General features: G+C 44.5%; 1 protein-coding gene across 2 annotated transcripts in view; it reads right to left on the bottom strand.

The window, feature by feature from the left end:
• Positions 1-2,084: 2,084 nt before the first annotated feature.
• LOC144174972 (cell adhesion molecule Dscam1-like) overlaps positions 2,085-23,725 on the bottom strand; it is a 675,942-nt gene continuing 654,301 nt past the window's right edge. For both annotated transcript variants that reach the window (XM_077703965.1, XM_077703964.1), the window contains exons 18-27: positions 23,309-23,407; positions 21,905-22,090; positions 19,849-20,148; positions 18,711-18,896; positions 15,874-16,175; positions 11,705-11,777; positions 9,729-9,752; positions 9,511-9,574; positions 8,174-8,292; positions 2,085-4,494 (exon numbers count right to left, since the gene is read on the bottom strand). In XM_077703965.1, coding sequence (XP_077560091.1) covers positions 4,433-4,494; positions 8,174-8,292; positions 9,511-9,574; positions 9,729-9,752; positions 11,705-11,777; positions 15,874-16,175; positions 18,711-18,896; positions 19,849-20,148; positions 21,905-22,090; positions 23,309-23,407 — 1,415 coding nt within the window. In that variant the 3' untranslated portion in view covers positions 2,085-4,432. The remainder of the gene's footprint in view (positions 4,495-8,173; positions 8,293-9,510; positions 9,575-9,728; positions 9,753-11,704; positions 11,778-15,873; positions 16,176-18,710; positions 18,897-19,848; positions 20,149-21,904; positions 22,091-23,308; positions 23,408-23,725) is intronic.

The following is a 23,725-nucleotide window of genomic DNA, read 5'->3' as shown; positions in this document are numbered from 1 at the left end:
ACGACTGTCACCACGACTAGTCGTACCCGTGAATTTGAGACACATGGCCCGATGCGCGTGTGCGATGCGTCGTCGGCGCCGCTCCGCCCACTGTTTTTGCTCCATGGTCAACTACGACGATCGCTGAGCTGAATTTGTAGATTCCGCGCATTTGTACGCAAGAAATGGATAAAGCAGGCAATCGTGAAGCGTTTTCTGCATCGGAAACAGTCCGCGCACACGCCGGCCGCGCCTGCCAGCTCGGCACACTCAGCGGCTCGAACCGGCGCAGACCACGGTAGCAAGACCACGGTAGCAACCGCTTCTCGCTGCTCTTCCGAATCAATCTGATTGCTAAAACGAAGTTCCACATGCGAGAAAGTAGGTGTTAGTGTGGTGAAAAATAGCGCTAGGGATTGTTCTCAGGGCTTATTTTAAAAGCGGCGATCAGATATCTGCCGCGATGCAAGCTATGCTGACCGGCCGTGGATGTCGCGGCGCGCGGTGCGCCGAGCGGCCGAGAGATGGCGATACCTGCGCGGAAGCATCGAAACAGGCTACGCAGATGTCTCGGTCACCGATCGCTCCAACGGCAGTTGTAGCTCAAATAAAGTTTCACATGCTAGAAAGGGGATGATAGTGTGGTGCAAAGTTGTGTTACGGATTGTCATTCGCAGTTGCACAGATAGCGGCGATCAAATATTTGCCAGTACGCTAAGCCTAAAGTTCTCAACACCCGAGCCGACCAGAGAACGCAAGCCGGCTGCGGGCTCAGCGGGCTCTCATTGGCTGTGGTCTCACGACGATGGCAACGATGGCACGACTGCATCTGGCTTGCCAGTCGCACGTCGTGAGCCTCCTCCGACCAGCGATCGACGCCAAAACGGGTCCTAACGATCAATCGTAACTATCAGTCGCATGCGAATCGCGTGCACTAGTCGTACATGTGTCCAGCGCTTAACGGCGGCAGGGCGTGTACACGTGATAACGGCGTGGTGGGTGCGTGGAAAGTTCGCGCGCTTGTGTACGGAAGTGTGCGCATGCGCGTCTCTCCCCCATACTCCTCTCCCTCGAACGCGGGCGGTGTGTATATAAGCGGCGGAGCGCGCGTTCGGAATTCAATCAAGGGCGTCTTTGCTTGGCTTTCGCTTGATTTGGCGCTTTGCTTGACGGCACCAAGCAATAAAGACAGACTTTAACTTTACACTCCTTGCCTTCGCTTCTCCTTCATTCAATAAATAAGAGTAATAAAGACGGAATAACAATTAAGCATTCCCAAACCATACCCAATTACGCAACATTCACGCGATACCCCCACCACTCTGCGACGCATTTACTCGAGTTCCCCCCGTGGGAAGATGCGGGCGGGTTTTTTTCCTACGTATTCTATACCCTTTTTGGCCAAAAGGGTGTAAATAACTTTTAGTTTGAATATATGCCTAGCCTAACCTAATCTGACCGAACCTAATCAGAAGTTTTTCGATTTCATTTTCCTCAAAACAGCTGACGCGAAGGAACGACCTGCAAACATTCTGTCCTCTTGGATACACTTAGATGCAAAGCGCTGGACAGGTAGCTTACATGGAGCTTCGAATGACCCATACTGAAGGAGAAGGCGTAAGTCGTCATTGATGGGATTTCAATGTTAGTGAAAAAGGTACTGGATGGGAGGCAATAGTAGTCACAGATGGTTTAACGGTCACTTTCGCAGATCCCCGTTAACTAAAAGGAAAGTGCCCCTCTTACTGGTGCAGTGACTAATCGCTTTCCTGGGGGAACTCTGCGATAGTTAAGCGCTTGGAGAACAGCTGCATTGCAGACACTTGGAGTGATCTTCGTGCGAGAGTTTCTAAGAGGACGGAAGAACACCTCGAGTAAGTGCCATTTTAGCAATATTTCGAAGAAGCGCCGTAAAATTTGTCTTAGAATGTCCTCATTTAGTTATTAGTGGTCTCTAAATGCTGCGGGTTGAGCACTTCCGATTAAACGTTCCCATTTTTAGTGCACATCAAGATTTCCGAAGAACAAGGAGAGATAACTCAAGTGTTCAGTAAAAATTAAATATTTATTAGTAAAAAGACACGAACAACCAAGCTTTTGTTTCCTTCTCTTGCATTTGATACAAAGTGGATGGAGCCAGGGCTGCATTTCTTGCTGACCCCAGTACTTGACGCTTATTCTGGTGGATTCGCAGCGTCAACGGTGACGTATACGGACGGCCGTGGGGAACGAAGACTCGGGCTCTCTAAAAGGTTCACTAAATACAAGGACAATAATAGCCGCCCCGTTATATACAAATGACAAAAGAAATTGGCAGGACGTTCCTGATGTTAGGCAAAGCAAACAGCAATTAATTCCAGGAGTCCTCAAAAGCATAGAGGTCTGTGGAAGCAATGCGGGTCCTGAATGATCCTTTAACGCCATCACGCTGGTGGACCTAATTATGCTGCACAATAAAAAAACACCTGCCATCATCAAGTTGACCTTATGGTGGTTTTTATTATATTAAAATTACTATTCTTCTATTCTTTCGTCACCATGCAAAACACCAGCTCCGGTATCTCTTCGAGTAACAATAGCGTGGACGTGGTTTCTCGGGGTTTGCATGGTGGCGGGGTGTATTTATACGTTCAATGGTGCGTTGACCCCTTATTTTGTGTAATGGTGTCCTTTTAGCTGCAGATACAAAAGAATAGCACACGGAGCGGCATTCTACCCCTTTCTCCGGGCACATACCCAGAAAATGTGGCTTGCAGTGTTTCCCACCAGAGGTTCATCCGGTACCTCAATCTGACGTACTATCGTGATAAAAATGAAATACGAACAACGGAGTGCACGGCTTTCAGTACATGCCGGGCATCCTAGCGACGGGCCGTGTATGCGCAGCGAGTAAGTTACGAGAGTTCGTGTCCAACATTGGTATGGAAAGACCATCGCCTTTCCATCGTCTGTTGGGCACTCGGCGCGAAATAAAAAATAAATAAATTTGGCTCCAATCCTTGCTGTGAAGCGGGTTGGACTGCGAAGCTGTAAACGACACCCGCAACGATTGCCCAAGTGACATCACTTAAATTCACGCGTGGCTCTACAAATAGGGAAACCAGAGACTCTGACAGCCATTACCAGGGTTTCAGTGGGGCGACGTCCGCGTAACCAAGTGAGCGAACGCAGCACCGACGGCACAAAGAAAACGGAGAGCAGCGCCTGGCGAAGAGTGAGGACGAGGGCGGCACGTGCGGCTATGGCGTCATCTCTCTCACTGCCTCCCCCTCACTCTTGTTTCATGCGTCATCGACAAAGCCCTGACACTGCCCCAGACGCTGTTCCGTTCGCGACTAATCCAAACCACGTGATTTCTGTTATCATACATTATGCGGTTTGCACTAACGCAGTGTCTAGAGTGCCGTCCGACGACAGTCGAATACTTAATACTAGGCTATCGCAGTCCGAGACATCTGTCGTTGTAGTGTAGAGGGTACGTCTTAGCTTCTTGATCCCAAGGACGGTGGTTCGAGACCTACTTTTGCCTCGTTTTTTTTTTTCATCTTTAAATTTTACCATAATTTTATGGCTTAGGTTAGTTCTTGGTGCTTTAAATGATTTATTTGTGTGTGTTAGGTCATGTTATGTTATGTTTAGGTTAGGTTGCCTAGCTTTACGTTATCTAGAGAGATGTAGAGCCAGACGCGGCAATTTTGTTACAAAACACCGGTGGACGTCGATATAGTGAAGTGCTTATAATACCGTCGGACGGCGCTCTAGGCACGGCCTTGCACTAAGCACGACGGCTTTGAATGAGCGCTGGTAGTAGAGCAGCCGCTGTGCCCACTGAGTAAATCGCCTGCCTCCCTGTTTCCTCGAGTGGGCGTAGCTTAGTCGGTAAGACGATGGGCTGTCGCTCCGTTTCTCTATTCGGGTCCAGGTTCTATTCCTCGCGGTGCCAGTCATTTCTTTCATTTAGCCTGGCGTTCTCTGCTGACGCGGACACGAAAATTTCCTTGGCGGGTAGAGGCCTACTACTTCGCATTATTATAGTTGCGTGCGCCGTTCTCACTCAACGCAGCGACAAAGTTAGATAACACTCTCATGAGTGTGCGCCGAACGCGGCGGGAAGACAAACCAATATTCTCGCGCGCTGAACGATGCTCTTTTCATACCAAGGTTGGACACGAAGTATCGTAATTGTTCGTACTGCGCATACGCGGCCCGTCGCCAGGCGTCGCGGCATGTACTGAAGCCACGCGCTCCGTTTTTCGTACTTAAATTGATCACGATGATAGTACCTTGGAAAAATGGCAATGACGTATGAAACCCCTCGCAGTTAACGATCAGATATATTTAACATTTACGAGCAATTATAACTGCGGGCGACACTCCGGTTAAATTCTTACGATGTGCCTAACCTGTGAACGGAAGTTGCGATGTTTTTTGTTAGAAGGCAACAATGGCGTGTTCAAAAAACCTCTGTAAAAAATTTGTTTGATGGCAGATCCCGCTGGCTTCTGAGTAGAGAGTCTGGAAAAAGAAAGCGGCAAAATGTATTATCAACGCGCCGTTTCTTCAAATCGAAGTTTTGCATGGATAGGCGAACGGAATATCTGATTCCCGTTTACGCGGAAAGTTCCTCTAGCACAACTACATGTGCATGCGAGTAAGCGCCAGGTTGGATAAGAAATTGAAGAAAGGGGGGAAGAATTGGCTGGGTTTACCGATGACGTAGCCACACTCTCGCATTTACTGGCACCTGTAAGTGGGAACGCCGCATTGGAGGCGGCCGAAAAACTCCGGCCGCGTGTTACAGTTTGACTGCATGATAAACCTTGCATACAGAGCGCATGGTCACATTTTAAAACATTTTTACTGTAACACATACGTGGCGAGCTTACAGGTAGAAGTTTCAGTTTTAAAGTAGCAATGGTTGCTCCGAAAAGCATCATTAAAACTAAGACACGCAAATAAAATATGATTACAAATTATCAGAAGTAGAAATGACATTAGTAATGCATACAGAGCGCATGGGCACATTTTAAAACATTTTTATCGTAACACATACGTGGCGAGCTTACAGGTAGAAGTTTCAGTTTTAAAGGAGTAATGGTTGCTCCGAAAAGCATCATTAAAACTAAGACACGCAAATAAAATATGATTACAAATTATCAGAAGTAGAAATGACATTAGTAACCGCTTTAGTAATGCCATTAGCAACGTCACGCGGGTCTTAAGGGTGTAACAGACGCTGCTCCCTGTGAGGTTGAACTGTGTGGGTGCGCTGTCTTTCATGCTTTTTTAGTGTATCAACATAATATTGACAACATTTTTTAGCTAGTACCTTCTTTTTTTCGAGTATGGGCTGAGGTGTTGCCATTATATGATTTCTATCGTCATAAAAAAACTGTCGCCTATTCTGATTTCCATCAGGCATTACTGCTTTGTATCTCACTTCAAGTTTGTGTCTCTAACCTTTCAACAATCACATCTTAAACAAGTATGTAAACAAGCTTGCTCCTTGGGACATAACCTGAAACTAAAGTCGGCGCTCCCAAAAAGATACGGGGTGCACTGTGTGTTGCGATTTGTTTTTTGTGTGTTTTTGTGCGTGAGAGAAAACGTCGCTTTTAATTATCCTTTAGACAGGTGTCATAATAAACCAATTTACCTAGCAAAAATGCTTATCATGCATATAGATTTTTACATATGAACGCCCATCAGTACGAATGGTGACATTCCGTTGCCTTGTGGGTGCACCCATTGCCACCTAGTGGCTTGCTTTGAATGCTCCCATGGTTTTGAGAAGCCGCTAAAAGAATCCCGCTGTTCGGTGTCAGTTTCGTAATTGTAGAACTGTGAGTTCAAGCGCAAATGACCGGTGTTCAAGCCTAATAAGCGCGGAAATCTTAATGAGTACCCCTGCTGAGTACCCCTCCGACAGGAGCGTTTGACACCCAGAATTTCCGCACAAAAATGCAGATTTACCGGAAGGACCACTTTTAATCGTTATAATAGCGTGATTGGAGATGACTGGTCGGACATAATTTTGAGAAACCAAAAAATCTGCGGAAATTCAGAGAATCGTCTACCAATGCATAGCATTCTTACGCCGCCTGCTTTGAGTGTGAGTTCTTTACAGCCAAATGTTTTGCTTTTTTTATATCCGGACCGGCCAATTATCTCCATTTGCGCTATTATAATGATTACATGTGTTAGTTGCGCCAAATCCGCATTTTTTGTAAATTTACAAGGTTTGCGTTTTCTTAATTGCTTACATTTTTCTTCTTTTCTTAGTTTTTCAAAGATTCTGTTCGATCAACTACCTCCATTTAATTACGATTACAGGTGCAACTTCCGCGAAATCTGCATAATTGCGGAAATGCATGGTTTTACACGGTTCGCAATTTTTCGTATTTTTTAATTTTCCGATTTTCTAGTTCTTCAAAATTCCGTCCTACTATTTATCTTCACTTACAATGTTGTAACAAGTATATGTGAAACTTCCGTGAAATCTGCATTACTATGGAAATGCGGGAAGTTACGCGGTTCGCCATTTCCCGCATTTTTTTATATTTGTATTAATTTTTAATTTGTCAAAATTTTCTTCGTCCAATTATCTTCATTTACAGTGTTATAAGGATTTCAGGGGAAACCTCCATGAAATCCACGTTTTCGCCATTTTTCTGAATTTTTGTGTATTTTTCTTTACTTCTAGTTTTTCAAAATTTATCTCAACAAATTATCTCCCTTTCCGCTAATATAACTATTACAGGTGGAACTTCCGCGAAACCTGCATGATAGCGGAAATGCAGGGCGTAACATGGTTCGCCATTTTCCGTAGTTGTTTTACATATTTCTTACTTTTCCGTTGTTCATAAATTCGTTCGAGCCGTTATTTCCATTTAGGCTGTTATGACGATTACACGTGGAGTAACTACACTGATATCTGTATTTTTGTGTAAATTCTGGGTGTTACAAGTTTACTCGGCAGTAAATGCTTCGCATTAATAAGAAAATTAGAGAAAAAAAAAGCGAAAATGGCAAATCGTGTAACGCCCTTTATTTACACAAAAATGCAGATTTGGCGGAATTAACACCTGGAATAGTTATAATAGCGTAGATGGAGATCGGGTAGAATTTAGAAAAAGAAGAAATTTCGGTGTAAAGAACTCACAGTCTAGACAAGAACTTCTAATTATTTTTGGAAAGGCTCGTAATTTCTTTTACTTCAGCAAATCTTCAGTCGCCTCAGTTATACGCATTATTTTCGTAAAAAATGCTAGTTTGTTTGGCATTCGTTATGTGTACTGGGCTCGGCGCGGCATGGTAATACGTCTTAATAGCGTTCCGCATCGAACTGGAAGGGTGCGGGTAGTACCTTTCTCAGAACGAAATGTCGCGCACGAACATCTCGCGGTTTCTTGAGAGGTGGTTGAATGGTGAATGTTTTAGTAACATTAAATAACGGTAATAAAAAACATTTCCTTCGAAAATGGAGGGTTTAGACTGGCCAAGGTGCCTGCGAGTACGATTTTCCACTGCCCTCCCCCCACCCCCAATAAACTTTGTATGATGGCAACTGCACATGATTATTACACTCTTATTGTAATATTAATATTATATTATTGTATTATTATTCTCCTTAATACCGAACAATCGAACGCCAAAGTTTTTCTTTACGTTACATAATTTTCCAAATCACGATATACCATCTACAAGCACTGTAGCACTACGCGTGAAGAAGAAAAGCAAGCTAGAGAGCTCGTATGTGATTTCCACTCTCATGTTCACAAACGTGGTCCCCATGCATGACTCGTTCATAAGATTGGGTTTCGGACTACAGCATGTTTCTTGTTTAGAAACCAAAGCAATGCCAAATATTTGTAGTACGCTGAAGCATTCCGCCCTAACTGTATATTCGTCGAAGGCCCCGAATATCGAATTCCAGAACAAAATAAGAACCAATAACACGCACAAAATTCATAGGCAAAACTGAATATTCGTTGACCCGTAATTCTCGTCTGTAACTAAAAACTTACGGGGGTGGGGGCTGGAGCCGTACCATTGGCATTGCACACAGCATATAATCACTCAATCAGTAGAGTTTGTATAGGGATAACATAAAATCTAGTGCTAATGTCATTATTGCTAATGCAGTGACATAGGGATGCAATTACATATGACGGACATATTCAAGTATACATACTTTGATTCGACACGTGATATCGAAGCCTGTCTCGGTCGCACTCAGCCTCAGAAAGCTCTTCCATATCCATCATTTCACCACTTATCCTTGCTTCTTGCTTGCTATATTTTCTGGGGCTCCTGCGAAGGAACGGAACATTCAGTTACCTGGGAAAACGCAGTACGAGAAGCCTCATCTCAACGAGAAATTATTCTTGTTTGCATCGGCCGCTAATCGCATCCTACTCAACTTGAGGATGCCTTTCAACATTACCGAAAGATAAAAGAGCGCTACGAACACATCCCACGAGAAGGCAGACTCCATCTGCCCCCTTTATCATTGACATTTCTTGTAGCACTCGTTTATATCGAAATCATAAACAAACTCTCCCAAGAGTGCTGTTTCTTCACCCGTAAACGTGCACAACCTTTTCAAGAAATTATAAGAGAGGCATTATGGCTAGACCGTTGAGGTCTTGCGAGAAGGCCTCCTAGGCAATCATAGATTGAATGTATTTGGGAAACCGTATTTGGGTAGTGCTGAACACATGAACTGCATCCCGACGTTTTTGTTCCATAATTTTCGCATGTGCTTTTTCCATCTCTTTTCAGACGTATCTACAGTATTACAACATTTTTAAAAAGGAGTTAAGGTGGGGTCATGGCTCTGTCTTTGTCGTGCATTGTTTTTGTCTATGTAAATTTACTCATTTGCTCAATAAAAGGTTCTTTACTAAGTGTATGAAATAAAGATCGCCTTTTCCAACGTCAACAATCAATATCCAAAGCACAAAATACTGTTTTCGGTCTTTTGTTCCTCACAGATATTTTAGACACAATGAGTGGATGCTCCCATCACTTTATCATTTGGAAATAAAAAAACACAGAAGGCTTCCGGAACATGGATTTAAATGTGAATCATATATAGTTACTTGCGTCACAGGCTGATAATAAAAACGCGTCTTTGCCGGGCCGAAGATTTTTCAATAAAACTACTTGAAGGGAAGTCTCACGTATTTTGAGGTGTTGGTTGATCTCTAAAGCCGTGGCAAAAACGCTGAAAATGAGCACTTTACCATACATAAGTTACCTAAGGATCAATTATGCGGCTGTCAAAAATAAAGCCTTTCGAACAGTCATTGCACTTCATTTTAAATGTAACTGCTATAAATAAAGTTTTATTTGGATAAACGAATGACTCAAATGGTGAAGTAAGGCACCTACTTCCTCGACACCTCGACACGTTACCCTTCATGTACGTGAGTATCACGGGAGATCTTTTATAAATTTTAGAATTAGTAGTGCATTAAAAAGACAATAAATGGGCTTCAAATTAAATAAAATACTCCAAGTATTCACCTGTAATGCGACACTTCATCTGCCCCAGAATACGCGGTCTCGCAACCAGGAGGCTCTACGAAATCTGAAAACGTTCAATATTTTGCTTGATAAACAGTCTCTGCAAAGCGTACTATAACAACTTTTTCGTAGCAAATATTGCAGAATTGGGCCTAAACGAGTGCATGCTTGGTATAAGAAAAGTACTAAAAACGCGCGGACAAGATGGTCTACCTTACCTGAGTACAAGTCCGTTTCTCCGTCTTAAAAAAGAAGAAATATAGTTGGTTACAACAAAGTCTGTAATATTGCCACTAGATATTGAACTCAATAAGCCGTTAGTAAATTTAGGCTAAGCAATGCGCTTACCCGTACGTCGATTCGAAATTCACTTTGGAAGTAGTTTTAACAAATTTTTTCGACGACGGTATTGATGAGTCCTAATATTCGTATTGCATTCCACGTCTATATTCAGCCACTAACAAGCAACCGATATTTTTTACAAATTCCTGGTTTTGTTCACGCTTTATAAACTTTAAAAAAGCAAATGCTTCGGTGGAATTAACTAAATAATATGATTGAGTGCTCTCATAAAAATTGAGTTTATATGTACCAAAGAATGATTACGCAACACTTGAGTACAATTTTTTAGTCGAACTTGTTTTATTCGTTTTCGTTCATCGAGAGCATACACTGGGGCACATTTCGTAGAGATTGTGCCAGCACTTTGTAATACGTACTGGGTTCGATGCTTATTCATCATCATTTACACCTTCGTAGGGTGTTCCCTGTCTGCTTCCACTTGTGCATTGCTCTCCGTTTAGAGGATTTTGCAACGAATGTCTTCTGCAGGAAGCCATGAGGTAAGGCTAAACAGCCGTGTTGTCCTGTTTCATACATTGTATTTCTATTTTTATTTTAAAGAAAGACACACACTGTGTCAATACAATCGCACGTCGCTTTTTCAACACGAACGCAATCGTAACAAACGCTGTAGTTCGCCACGTCGCCCTGTGAATTGTTTTCTGTATTACCCATTGTCTTACCAGCAAACTTGGAAGGTTTCCTAACAATCCCGTTCTTGAAGTATCAGTTAAGCATCCGTATACTAGTTTACTCGTCACCTGCTGAGGATATGTCACGGTTTGACTTTGGGCTAGTTGGGTACGCATGACACCTAAAGAAACTGATTGATTGATTGATTGATTGTAGGGTTTAACGCGCCGACGCAACGCAGGCGATGAGGCGCGCCGTAGTGGAGGGCTCCGGATTAATTTTGACCACCTGGGGATCTTTATCGTGCGCCGAAATCTCGTACACACGGGCGTTTTTGCTTTTCGCCTCCATCAGAAAAGCGGCTGCCGCGGCCGGGAATCGAACCCGCGACCTCGTGCTCAGCAGCGCAACGCCTTAGCCACACCTAAAGAAACAGCGCGAAAAACTTGTACTGAGAGAGGGCAGCGCTCGTGTCTGTTTGCCCCCTCTCTGTCCAAGTTCTTCGCGCTCTTTCCTAAGGTGTACCTCAGGGGTTTAAGCCCCCTTCGTTATGGCCTCAGCTTCCAATTAAAAGTCAACGAGGATGAATACACTAATGATGCAATCTTGCACTTGTTACTTTAAATGCTGGGTGTTTAGACAAAATACTAGTATATACATTTAGACGACCTCAAAAGCCTACTGTCTATTCTTAATGCCCAGTCTGTTACACGTAAAAACACTGATAGGCGATACGGTGTAGCCGTGATTTCATTTTAACAAGTGGTTTTAGCATTTTTAATTGCCAAGGGCCATTATAAACGTCCGACTTATAAGAGTCAGAACGCCTGCAAAATTGTGTCGACAGGCTTTTGAGGTGCAGAGTGCTGGTTGTGAAAGCAGCGGTGGGAGATAGGCAACGACAAAGCGAAACTGAAAAGTCAATAAAAATTATATGCAAAGGTCAAGCGATCGTGCTAAAGGGCGGGCTTCTATGAGGGAAAGGAAGAGAAGTGCGGAACACGGAGAGGGCAGAATTACCAAACGAAGAGTGAAGACTACCCAGCCTGTGCATGACAGTGCCTTCAAAGCGCATAGCGGTGCATGAAAGTGCGGGTGTGACATTCCTACCAGGGCTGAGCAAGACTACTACAGTTGAACAGGTGCAATGAATGCAAGTAAGTATTGTGTGTGCGTCTATGACGGACGTCTACGTGGGCAGAATAAGCAAAGGGCGTACCTTGATCTAAACTGAGCGCCCCCGTGGGAAGCGGCTGCATCCACAGCCGCGCATAAGCTGTGTAGTCTTCACTCTGGTGAAGCAAAGGAGACAACCAAGGCTTTGCTTACAGCACTGTCCTAATCAATTGGCACTCAAATTTGTTTGCGTAGTTGGACGTAATTATGCGGCACTTGATTCTAAATAACGAATCCAATGCGAGCTTGTCGGTCAGGGGTTAGTTTAAAAATTAGTGACAAATTAGTGACACCGTAATCATGGGTGCAGTACGTACGGCTGTAATGAACGGTCTTGTAAAAGTTTGTTATGTTTTGTTTCCAATGGTCCTGCATTGTTTTTTAGTTCCGGTGGTGGATTGAAGGGGTTGCAAAAGGTTATGTTGTAAAAACTCAAGGAGGTAAAATCATGATCATATATATACATAAGGTAATCTTAGAGTTCATACGGGGCTGTAATATGTTCACAGGTTGCGTTACAAGCTTCGGCCAGCTAGTGCGCATCTAAAATTCGAATTGTACTTTGGCGCACTATATTAGTAATTTTTTTAATCGATATATGCGCTAAACAAATAAAGCACAATTTCGGAACTATTTCGGCACCTTTTTATTCGCTATTTTAATGTGTACTTTGTTTACGTTTTCTTGTGCAGCATCTATGCACATCTGGAAGGATATCTGTATCTGTTATTCACAAAACCATGGGAAACCACTTGGTTAATGGAATGTCTTCCATCACAGCTTGTAAGCGGTTAATGATAAATTATTACAACGGCATGTGAGCACCATTTATTTATTTCTGACAGCGACTTGTGTCAGCTCCCTGGCAAAAGACATGTTGATTTTTTGATTACTATCGGTTTTGTGATCTCAGCCCGCCAAAAGAAGCAGCACGACGGAACAGCTCATAATAAAGATTTCATTCACAAAAAGTTGAACTGTTGATTAGATACATTCTGACCAGGTGGCCTTTGATCATACAGATAAAAACAAAGGTATAGGTGCTCCGAAGGCGTGGTGACGGCACCTAAGCGAATGAGGAAAATAGGCAGATCACAGAAATGAAATATTAGTCACGGGTTTTGGAAAATTATTTCTGCCCATCATTACATCAGCCAACGTTACGTACAAAAAGTTTTGAAAAACAAAGTGCAGTCTGTAAATAGTTCCCAATGTCCGCACTTCCTGACATGTCGCCACACAAACACCTTGATCAGCAAAAAATTAATTCAGGACAGCCCTAATCGTTTAGTGTATCTTCCTGCGGTCCTTCTTGTTTCTTCGTAGGCAATAAAAAGAGGGTCATAACAAGTACCATGAAGAATACAATGCTTATTTTGTATGACATGAAATGCTGGATTACACTTTAAATTCTTTTTTTTGTTTTCTTCCTGCTGGCAGGAAATGTTCTGCGGGGCGTAACCTGTACGTAAAGACAACACGTTGTGCTCCTGGAGGACTGGTGACAAAGTAAACGAAACTGTGAATAGAAGCAGCGTTTTACGGCTTTATCAAGAGCAACAGGCTAAGCTTTGGAACAACGCTTAGAGGCCTTACACGGTTCAACCTTCATTTGTTTCAATACTTAATATGAACATGGGCATTCCTTTGTCCCAACTGCATCGAAAGTTATTCGTCTGGACAAAAGCCATTGCAACACCTTAGCTTGTAGTAACACGACGCAGTGTAAGATTTTAATTCCCCAAGCAAGGATGACAAGAGGCACCTTTGCGACACCTAGACGAGACATAGCTTTCCGGGCCTGCTGACGAAGATTTCGAAAGTTTTCCGTAGAACTAGCCATCAACTCCTCCATCTTGAGATGGTAGCACTTCTGAGCATGCTTTGGGAGTAACTTCGCAACATGTGGCAATTAAACTGCGGCTTAAAGCAAGGCATTTTCATGCCTCCTAACAAGGTCACACGTGGTCTTGCTTTCGCTGCATAAAACCACAAACATGCGTGTGGGTATACACTTTGGTTCAATGTGAAAAAACTCTCAGGAAGCTACAAACATCTTCTGTATGCAGTGAAGACCAGCTGCTAACATTCTTCACTGGATCCACATAACAATTGTTCTTTTAATGCGTAAAAGGCACAACACTGGTATATAGAGCGCTATTGAAAAACATGCTATATTCAATTGAGCACAATTAAAAATAACAATGCATTTGACAACGGTTGTCATGAACACAGGCAGAATGGGTCAATATCCCAGCCTCGCTATGCCAACGACTGTTGCTTTCAAAACAATTTTGTTAAGAGAAAATGTTCTGCTCGTCAGTCCTAAGGACGAGATGGAGAAATATTTGCTGACCTTGCATCCACTCCATTTTGTTCGCATTTGATGTATTCACGATTACATTTCAGCCCACCATAAAAAATAGACAGAAAAATTACCGTCTTACTTTTAGCTTCGCGTATGGTCCGATGCACTTTTTCGGTGTATTTTAGGGGGAGGCTCATGCTAGATTAAAATATTCAGTAAAATTTACCATCCAGTCCCAAAGCAACCTGGTCGTAATGTTTAATAAGTAATTTGAATTCACTTTTCTTAGGTATTGAATTCAGTGGGTAAAGTCTGTAGGTTACAGCACAGATATAATTATAGTTAGTTTAATGTTAGGTCCTTTTTCTCAACGGTTAGAGAGAGTAAACATATAGGAATGTCCAGCTTTATGGGCCTAACAGCAACAGCCGCAGCATATTTACCTCATCACATTAACTGAGAGAATGATGCAGAAGTAGTTCACATTTTTGTGAAACGTTTCAATTTAGAGCACCACACAATACCCGTGTACTTTCACTGCAAATTAGCCATGTTGGGCTGATATCTCCATTCAATGTAGCACAGTTTTCTTGTTCGCAGAAGGAACATTCAGTCCAAGTACCCATTCATCCTATGGATATACAAACAGGCATAGCACACACTCCTTCCAAGGCCTTCTTGCCTTGACGACAGTCGTTCCGACCAACCATAATTGTTAGCAGCACGGCAAAACTTTTCCGAAAAGATGTACACAAGAACCATTTCACTCTTGCGCCACATTTCTTTGTGATACAGTCGTTCCAAATGAACGGTTTGTGTATAGCACGAAACAATCATCATGAACAACTTTTATACAGCTCAAAACTGAATAGTTGCCGATCCATGCACTTCAGGAGCCTTTAACCTCGTAGCGCTTATGTATAAAGCTTGTTTTATCGAAACAGTCTATAATGTACAGGCTGCAACAGTATTCAGATATGCCAACTTATTTTGGCGCTTGCCATCGGCAGATCGTGCCTATCGTTTGGGTGAATAGACTCATCAACAGAGCACATCTGTCTCCATGTCCTCAGTTGCTAAAGTTTTGTCACAGTAGTGCCTTTCTGTTCGAATGTATAACACTCTTGTCACGGAAGAAGGTTATTTGCCGATTTCTAAATTTTAGCAGCTGTCAAAAAGTAAAAAATACAGATTTCGTGTTTTAGATATTAATAACAATCTCTAATGCAACTAAGTCCTCAATCATGGTAGCCAGTGCTTAATAGTTTACCTAAGATTGTTCGAGTAAACCAGCCATCGTTAGGTTCAATTAAGGCACGCGAAGAAAAAAAACAAGCGGATACTGTCTCAGCATGTTTGTTTTGGGATTTCTGTATTTATTTTTGATTATCATTTAGGGGAAACAGTAGACATCATTATTCATGGACTTGCACTTCAGCGACAGAAGCAGGAAGGACTTCCTGACGTGTTTATAGCCTGCTTCCTCAAGTGTTACCGTGGAATCAGTCGATGCAATAAAAATTATAGTCACATTTTGTACATACACAATTGCTTTTACACCAACAGCGTAGCGGGGCCAAAGAGATCAGATCAGCCTAAATAATAATCTAGTCATTTTACCTAGACTGAGCTCCCAGGTATTGACACCGCAAGGTGAAACCCAAATGTCTTTTAGCGCTACGTGTGGCTGAAAGCCCCTTCCGTCACCCGAATAATTCGCCACTCTCACACATTCCAACGAAGAAAGTTGCTATTCACAGAGCATCATACAAACGGAAATAACAGACGCAACAACAGCGCTAATACTCGCCCACAATCTTCCAGCGCGAAAAAAGAGCACCAACTGCCTCGTAGACAGCAGTCCATTTCGAGCGTTATGTCCGAGTGCAGAGCAGTTCGGGTACCTGTTTGGGCCTCAGGGGAACGTCGTACAGGTGCATCCTGTTGCCGTAGCGAGTCCGCTGCAATGTGCCGGCGGCATGGCCAAAGTCCGCGCCGCTCACGCTGCCCGCCATTCGACGGCCCGGCGAAGTGCACGAGGACATCTCGCCACCCGCTGACACCTGAGTGGTGGCATACGGCGACGGGTAGTAGAGTGGCTCGCGCTGCGTGGCGCCTTCGTCCCCGGACGAGTCGCAGAACTGCTTCTCCTTTGTGTACGCCGACATGGACATGCTGTCCGTCTTCCGCACAGACTCACTCGAATCTGCGCATGCGCGAAAAAAAAAATGACGGTCAATGTAGGGGAGCACGAGTAAATACGGTGTAGCTCGATTATAATAAATACATTGAGAAGCGGAAATCACTTTGTTTCCTTTTCCCTATACCCGAACATAAAATGTAGTGCAGAACAGGTAACGAGACACGAAGATTTGTTCTTTACCGGTATTTCGCTCTATAAGTGGGCTATACGTACTGAAATAGAGCAAGTTGCACTAAAGGAGGAGGCCCTATCGTTGAAAATTCCACAGGTCACGCAAAAGCACCTTAACTTTCGCGACACTAAGTTTCACCTATTGAACTTTTAGGAGCTACGAGTTGTTCTTTAACCCTTTCGGCGATGGGCTCAACGGTGGATCTTCAGAGACATAGAATTTGTGGATTGCGGGTGTGGGTTACTCCTCGAGTCATATCGCATTCTCTTTGGGAATTCATCTGTAGTCCAACCCAGAGATTACTTAATGACGAAGTTGGTTTTGGTTTTTATAGTTTCATGGCAAACACGTATGCGCACTGCACAGGAAGGTAGAGAACTCTGGGCGTAGAAAAGACAGCTGCGCTGATTATAGCCGGAAAACTGCCGCCCCATTGCCTCTCGTGCGGAAACGGCGATAGGCCTTCGAATACATTTCAGCGTCTAAGCCAGCAGTTATACTTAGTACGCGTGCACATGGTGTAGTTATTATACATGAGTACAACACTTTCAAATTTCTCGGTGGGAATAGGCCGTACTTCGATCTAAAAAAAACCGCTTTTTCTTATGCAGGGACTTTTGGACAGGCCAGTGGCATGTTGAGGGTTCAATTGTTAGAATGTTGGTGCATAATCTCTGATTTACAAAGAGGCTTGATAGTCTCCCGTAAAATCTGTTTACTCTCCTGAATGAAGCATCAGAACAAAGCATGGTGGTTCGGCGCTTTTTACGGTTGGATCAATTTACTTACCGCGCACTTGTATCCCGTACGGTCGAACAGAGTTTATATAGCGACGGTATGGGGTTCGATGAACCTATAGAGTCCTTATGAGTCGTGCAGTACCAATCGATAATCAACATAAAGCAACATAACCCTATTGTTTGTTTGAGTCTCTTCCCATGGTGCCTCATCCATGAAAATCTCTGTCTCCACTGGCCCGTAGTTTAAATCATCTTGCGATGAAACTAGTTCCCTGCAATATTTGTCTTATTTTAGAAGAAAACTGCGTATGCAATCGTCGTTTCAGGCACGCCTCACAGAATTTTCATTATCCCTGCGTCTGAATGGAGCTCAATACACAGAAGCGCCGCAACTACGTGGCCGAAAGGAAAGGCTGCATAACCGTCCCAGGCAGGCAAGCGAGGGACGTACGGACACACTTTATTCGGTATACTAGCGACTCCGAGTGGCCGGCCCCGCCCATTGGCATAAACCTCGTAACATGCACATAGTTGATGGGAACGAATAAAGTTTGCCAACAGCACGCAATACTCTCAGCAGAGATAGCCACAACCTAGACACGCTATAGACTTCAGTGGTAGCAGCGACAATGTGGATGGCGTCCAGGTATATAACTAAATATACGATGCAGCCAATGCATACACGAAGCTGAATTCCGAAGGAAAACATAAACATGTTGTAGTCGCAATTTGTTTCTCTCAGCATTGCGTATATCAGACGCAGTGATAGGCTGCACCTAATGCAGGACATTGAAATTTCCCTCGGGAATGCGTTTTTCCAATGCATTCGATTGTCCCCTCAAGCGTTAAAACATAATATCTAGCGTAATAGCGATTCTTAGCGTATTATTGATTGTTTCATCCTCTCCGTCTTTTTGTTGGCCCCGAAAGAAGGTTTCGCGGGTAATATTCAACCACACAGGGCGGCGGAGCAAGAAGCGCGGCGTTCTTTCATCGACTCCACACTTCCGCCTACCGCATGTGTAACCGCTGTCTCGTATCGTGCCCCAAAGTAGCCGCTGGTTGAGTTAAACGTTATCGGTATGCAAGTGATAGCTTGTTTTAGATTCCAAAGAGTTCATAAGGGCTACGGCGAATTCCTGTCTCCAAAGAACTGCTAACTGGGCTGTGCTCAGAGCCCCTTGTTTGCAATGGCAGCTTGATGGCAAGAGGGAGGTGCTGCGCACAAGTGCAGGAGTCTAATAAAAATAGCGCCATATATTGATTCTCACTAACCCTTGAGACCTCCACGGGCGGAGAAAAATGTGATCGTTTAGTTTCAAGCAGTGCTCAATGAAAAAGGCAATCCTGGTGCTTACCTTTTCCTGTTGAAAGCCTTACTAATTCAGTGTAAGTAATGTACTAATTCAAACTAAGGTATAAGGAAGGAAATTCCTACGCCATAGGAGCTTATACGAAAACTTCTTCATACATAGGACGGGGCACATTAGAAACCTATGTCATGCAAACGTGGGCACTGGAGTATTCGCTGCATAATTTATCGTCTCGAAAGACGTCGGCCTCAGGCGTACGATGTACCTGGAAAGCGGGAAACAGTTGCGACCACGGAATGTTTTGCGGACTTACATATGTGCTGCGTGTGGCAGGTGTCGTAGGCGTTTTCTCGCCTGCGCAGCACAAGAACGACGCCCACGACCAGGCAGATGACCAATACCACGACCACCGCACATGCCACGGGCACCAGCACGGCCGGGTCCCGTAGCAGCGAGCCGCTACTTTCTTGAGACTGGGCCGCCAGGGGCGCCACCGTCGCTGAAACGGAAGAAATGCCACGTTGGCCGAGGTCCTCTATTACAGGAAGCTGGCCTCCACATTTGACTTCTTTTCGTTTTGTTGCTTATCGTGTCGTGCCCCGTCGAAACGAAACCGGCTTCACAAGACTAAAACGAATTACGACACTAAAGCCAAGAAACACAAAGCCCCTTTCTTAAGAGAACGATGCTTAATACGCGAAGAGTTCTCCCATGTAACCTGAGTAAACAAAATTCGAACTGCTTCTATCGTGTAGGTGGGGCGTGATCGGGTAGGCGTCGTCTTCATAACGACAGGGATCCAGATTCGGTTCTGGCTGCGGGAGGCGTTTTTGTTTTTTCTTGAGGCGCTTGATGTGCCTCCGTTTATCATCGTCATCGTTTTGTGAAACCCATTGTGTAAAGTTGGCTTTTCTGCAGTGCGTTTTACTGGGACGAAAGACGCCATAAGCGAGGCATTGAAAGGTTCGCTTTAAAACACCAACTAATTTTTGGCTTGCAGTTCAAGGTGTAACTTGGTTTGGTAAAAAATAGTCCATATGAAAAAAACTGAGAAAAAAAAGTGACTGCCGTTTTCTACAAAGCTTTTTTCGTCCTACTGACTTCGTTATTTTGGTGTCTTAGGGCCACCTACGTGCCTAATTACATTTCTACTCATCTGAAAGCGTCTGGCGGCAAGTAGATAATATAACGGTATGTCAGCAGCAATATCGCTGAGTTAGAAATAGCTTGCAATGGTATTAACTAATTAAAAGACTTTCACCGCAAGTTCACATGTCTAGATTAATCTTAGCTGGCGGCAACAAGAGCCGTCGCGCTATCTTAAATTCTTATCGGCTGCCACCTTCATACTCCTGTTTGAGATGAGAGTTCTGAAGCAGACAGCAGAAATTTCCACACTCAATTTCAGTTCACCGTCAGCCATTTCAAGCTCGCCTACGTGGTCAACTCACCTCCGCTTAGCGTGAGGGTGGCGATGCGGTACTCCACTTCAGTTGCGCCGGCATCGTTGTAAGCGGAAACCATTATGTCGTACCAGGTTCCAGGCACCAAGTCAGGCAGCGTGACGGGAGACTGTGCCATTTGGATGTTGTTAGAGAGCAGAATCCAATCCTGTTGCATGTGCGGCTTGTACTGGAGCACGAAGAAAGTGATGGGACAGCCGCCGTCGTTCCAACCTTCCAAATTCACGGAGATACACGTCGAGTTTGCAGCAAGCACCGCTGACGGGTTGTCCTGGGGCGGGATCGGTCCTACAACCGAAAACGGCCTTAGATTAGCTATGAAATTCTAAACATGTCAGCGTGTTGAATGTGCAGAAGAACCTCACTGCGGAAAGATCTGTTACAGCAATATACAACAGTGTGCAGCAGAGTTTCCCTCGCAAAATTATCGGCCGCCATCTAACGGCGTGCAGCCAAAAATGCGTAGGGTGAACCTCCCCTACAACCACCCTTAACCATAAATAATAATTGTAATCGCTGTTAAGATTTATTTTGGATAAAAAAATCTCGCACCAGAACGAGTAACGAGAAACCTGGGAAGGGGCGAAGCGTGCAGTGCATGAGTGTTTTTAAAGGTTGTAGATCTCCGTCTTTCCACAGGGCGTGCACTGATTGGGCGACGGAGAAGCGGCGGTGAGAGGAAGAATCGCGCGCTTGCTGATACGGTGGCGCCCTCTCTTGCGTTGAAGCGGATTTAACCAATTTGCATGCCCCGTCTGCCCCAGTTTGGGATAGTGGCAGGAGTCAACGCGAGCGCAGTGCAATGCCCGCGCCTCTTCGTGGATGCTCGTCTTCGGTGAGTAACGAGGCCCCTGCACCAGGGAAGCATGCCTTTTCTTGCTTCGACTGAACATCCGACCCGATCAGACCTAGCGTAGAGAGCCGGTGGGTATTTGAGCATAACACAAATTATAACCCGTCTACAAACAGCTTGTGCTTGACAATTGCTGAAATGGATAGGGAGCGTTACACAAATATCTAAATCATGGTTGTTTATTTTGAACCGGTTTTATCCGTTACGTAGTAGCACGAGGCTTAGGAAAACGCACGTCCGGGTGTTTTACTACTGTGGCCACATAAGAATAGGATGACATGAGACGCCGACAGTCCGAGCCCCTAAGGGGCTTAGCCCCTAAAACAGAACTTTGCTTCAGCAACAAAGAAGCCTCGTATGACTCTGGTGATGGTGCTCTACCTACTATGGCTTCTCTGTACGTCAACAGCAGTACCTGCCATTACGTGTGTGCTTCACGGCGAACCCGTAGATCTACACTATCATTGGCCCGGCGAAGCCCAGTCGACACCAGCCTTGCATGGCGCTATGCTGCAACGGGATGCGTTGTGGCAGTTCAGAACAAAAGCGAAGCAAAGCGTGCGTCAGAGGCATCGGGGACTCGCCCGCGTCTGCGTCAGGACAACGGTTAGAATACCAGCAGCTGCGCCTGACCCACTGTAACAGCAAGCACAACTGCGCACCTTGGCCCACAACCGATGTCCGGCTAGCCTGCCAACTTCGCCAAATGAAGGAAGCAGGCGAGCCATAACCTCCAGTAAGGAAGTTCAGTTGTCGAGTGGCAGTCGGGTTCGCAACATCAAAGCCAGGTTATCAACGGGTCGCCACTGCCGATCGGCAGCGTATACGCGCCATCCATCGATGCAACCCCATCGAAGAACTTCCGCTCTTTATGTCTCCACCTTCCCAGACACTCTCACCGTGCGTTTAAGAATAGAAAGTATATCGTTCTTGCTTTTTGTGATCACACTCGCGCTCGGCCTATCTCTCTTTCTTCGCTTCCCCTTCTTCGTCTGCTTCCGCGTCTGATCACCTTTATATGCTTCTTATACAGAAATACATTTCTCCACTCTATTCACAGCACCTACCACATGGGCAGGCGTGACTAATCGGCACACCGGTCTAAAGCCAGCGAAGTGCTTCATATATGTTATATAGGGGTGAAAAAGAAAAACGTGATCAATTCATATGCTTTCCTATACGCTGCATTACCTCTTCCGGTCGTCTCTGCACCTACAGTGTCGCTGGGAGCTCCCCTGCCGGCCGAGTTGAAGGCGGTGATGGTGATCTGGTAGTGGTTTCCGCATATCAGGTTGGTCAGCAGGTGCTTGCTCAGCTTGGAGTTCACTTGCGCCTCTTGCCATTCTCCGTATTCGCTTTTGTAGTGCACAACGTACCCTGGAAATGTGTTCGCACACCGTCTTTCAGACTCTCGGAAAAGACGAAATGAAAACAAAAACGAAAATAAGAGCCGGTTTGCGCTTTAAAGTAAGTGCAGCACAAACCTTTCGTTTAAAATTGTTATAGGAAAACCTACAGCGCCCGCAGAGTGACAGGCGCCGAAGCAAAACAATGCGCCCCGGAAACTTCCATGGCGTACTGGAAAAAATGTTCGTAAGGCCTGAAGTTTTTGCCCGTGCATTGTTAAAAATTAAATACCACCGTGGCTGGGTGTGCGTTACGTAGACTCCTTTTGTTCAGGCGAAACCCGTGCAGCTAATGTCTTTACCCTGCATTACGCTAAATATTCTTCTGTCTCATTGGTTTCCTCCAGCACAGGCCATTGAAGCTTTGATTACAGCCTTTAAAACTCACAGAAAAAATTGCACCCAGCAAAATGTCATGTTTCTGTATTACTCTCGAGAAATGTGTTTGCGCAATCCTTGAAGCCCTACAAGAGCATTGGTGGGAGACAAGTGATGTACTTTTGTGTGTGCGGGTGCGGGACGGGTGAAGGGGATATGGTAGCGTTTCCTATGAGGGACAAAACAAGTTTATTTCCTGTCTTCACTAAGGGAAGAGACGAAAAAAGAAGCTAGATAATTCCTCCTTTCCTCATTTACGTTAGGAACACACAAGTAAACATAGAAACATTATAGTGCACAAGTAAACTTCCAATTGGGTAAACAACTCCATGTAACTATTTCATTCGGTTCAAGCGAACGTTAGAAAGGCGACAGAATTCTCCCAATCTTCCCACTTTTCTTGCACGGCCATTTGCTGGCCATATCTTTCCAGGTGCGGTCACCCAACAGCAGAGACTGTTTGTCTTCAGGTCACACCGGGGCGCATCGCTTCAGCTCCCGCCATACCCGTTATCTCCGCTCTAGCTATCGCTCCTCTTTTTAACGGGTTAGCAACGTATAATGCGGTTAGACGAAACATTCTGTATCTAAACATTCTTCGCGCATTGCACCACGCTCTTATTCTCATCAATACCTCAGAACTTTCTTTTAGGCGTCGTAAAGTACTAACTTCTTAAGTTAGGGAATACTTACCAACCGGGTCTAGGCTAGAATATTTAAAACGCATCGCCGAGGGAGAATTCTGCTTTATTATGTATAACCTTTTAAGAAATCGGTGTGTATAACCGCGAAGCTAGTTCTCCGTACTAACCTGTTATTGGTGCTTCGCTAGCCTCGGCGAACTTCCACTCAAGCTCGATGGTAGAAGACGACTTTGATGTGATTGCTAGTTGTGGGGCGGGCGGAGGATCTAAAGGCAAAAAAGAACGTCACCAGCCACATCGCATGCCTAGCTCACGTATAACTTCAGTATAATGGACATGACTACTTCGAACCCGAGACAAAATTGTTGCGCAGGTAACTATGTCAGTAATTTAATTACGTGCTCAGTAAAATAATAACTGTTTAGCCAAGGTTATACGAAAACTTTATTGAGCAAAACGTTTAAACGTTTACAGAGATATCTGATTCAGGCGCCTCGTGAATCCGAAGAAAAAATTGCGGGTTGGAAGGCAGAAACTTTTGTCGTATAAGCCATCCAGAGCCTCGGAAACTTCATTTCAGAGCC

The sequence above is a fragment of the Haemaphysalis longicornis genome, unplaced genomic scaffold, assembly GCF_048455015.1.
Source record: "Haemaphysalis longicornis isolate Haplotype H1 unplaced genomic scaffold, Haemaphysalis longicornis Haplotype H1 scaffold_3, whole genome shotgun sequence".
In the NCBI taxonomy this organism is placed as follows: domain Eukaryota; kingdom Metazoa; phylum Arthropoda; class Arachnida; order Ixodida; family Ixodidae; genus Haemaphysalis; species Haemaphysalis longicornis.
The sequence above is the reverse complement of the archived record's forward strand: the minus strand, read 5'-3'. Positions and strand labels throughout refer to the sequence as shown.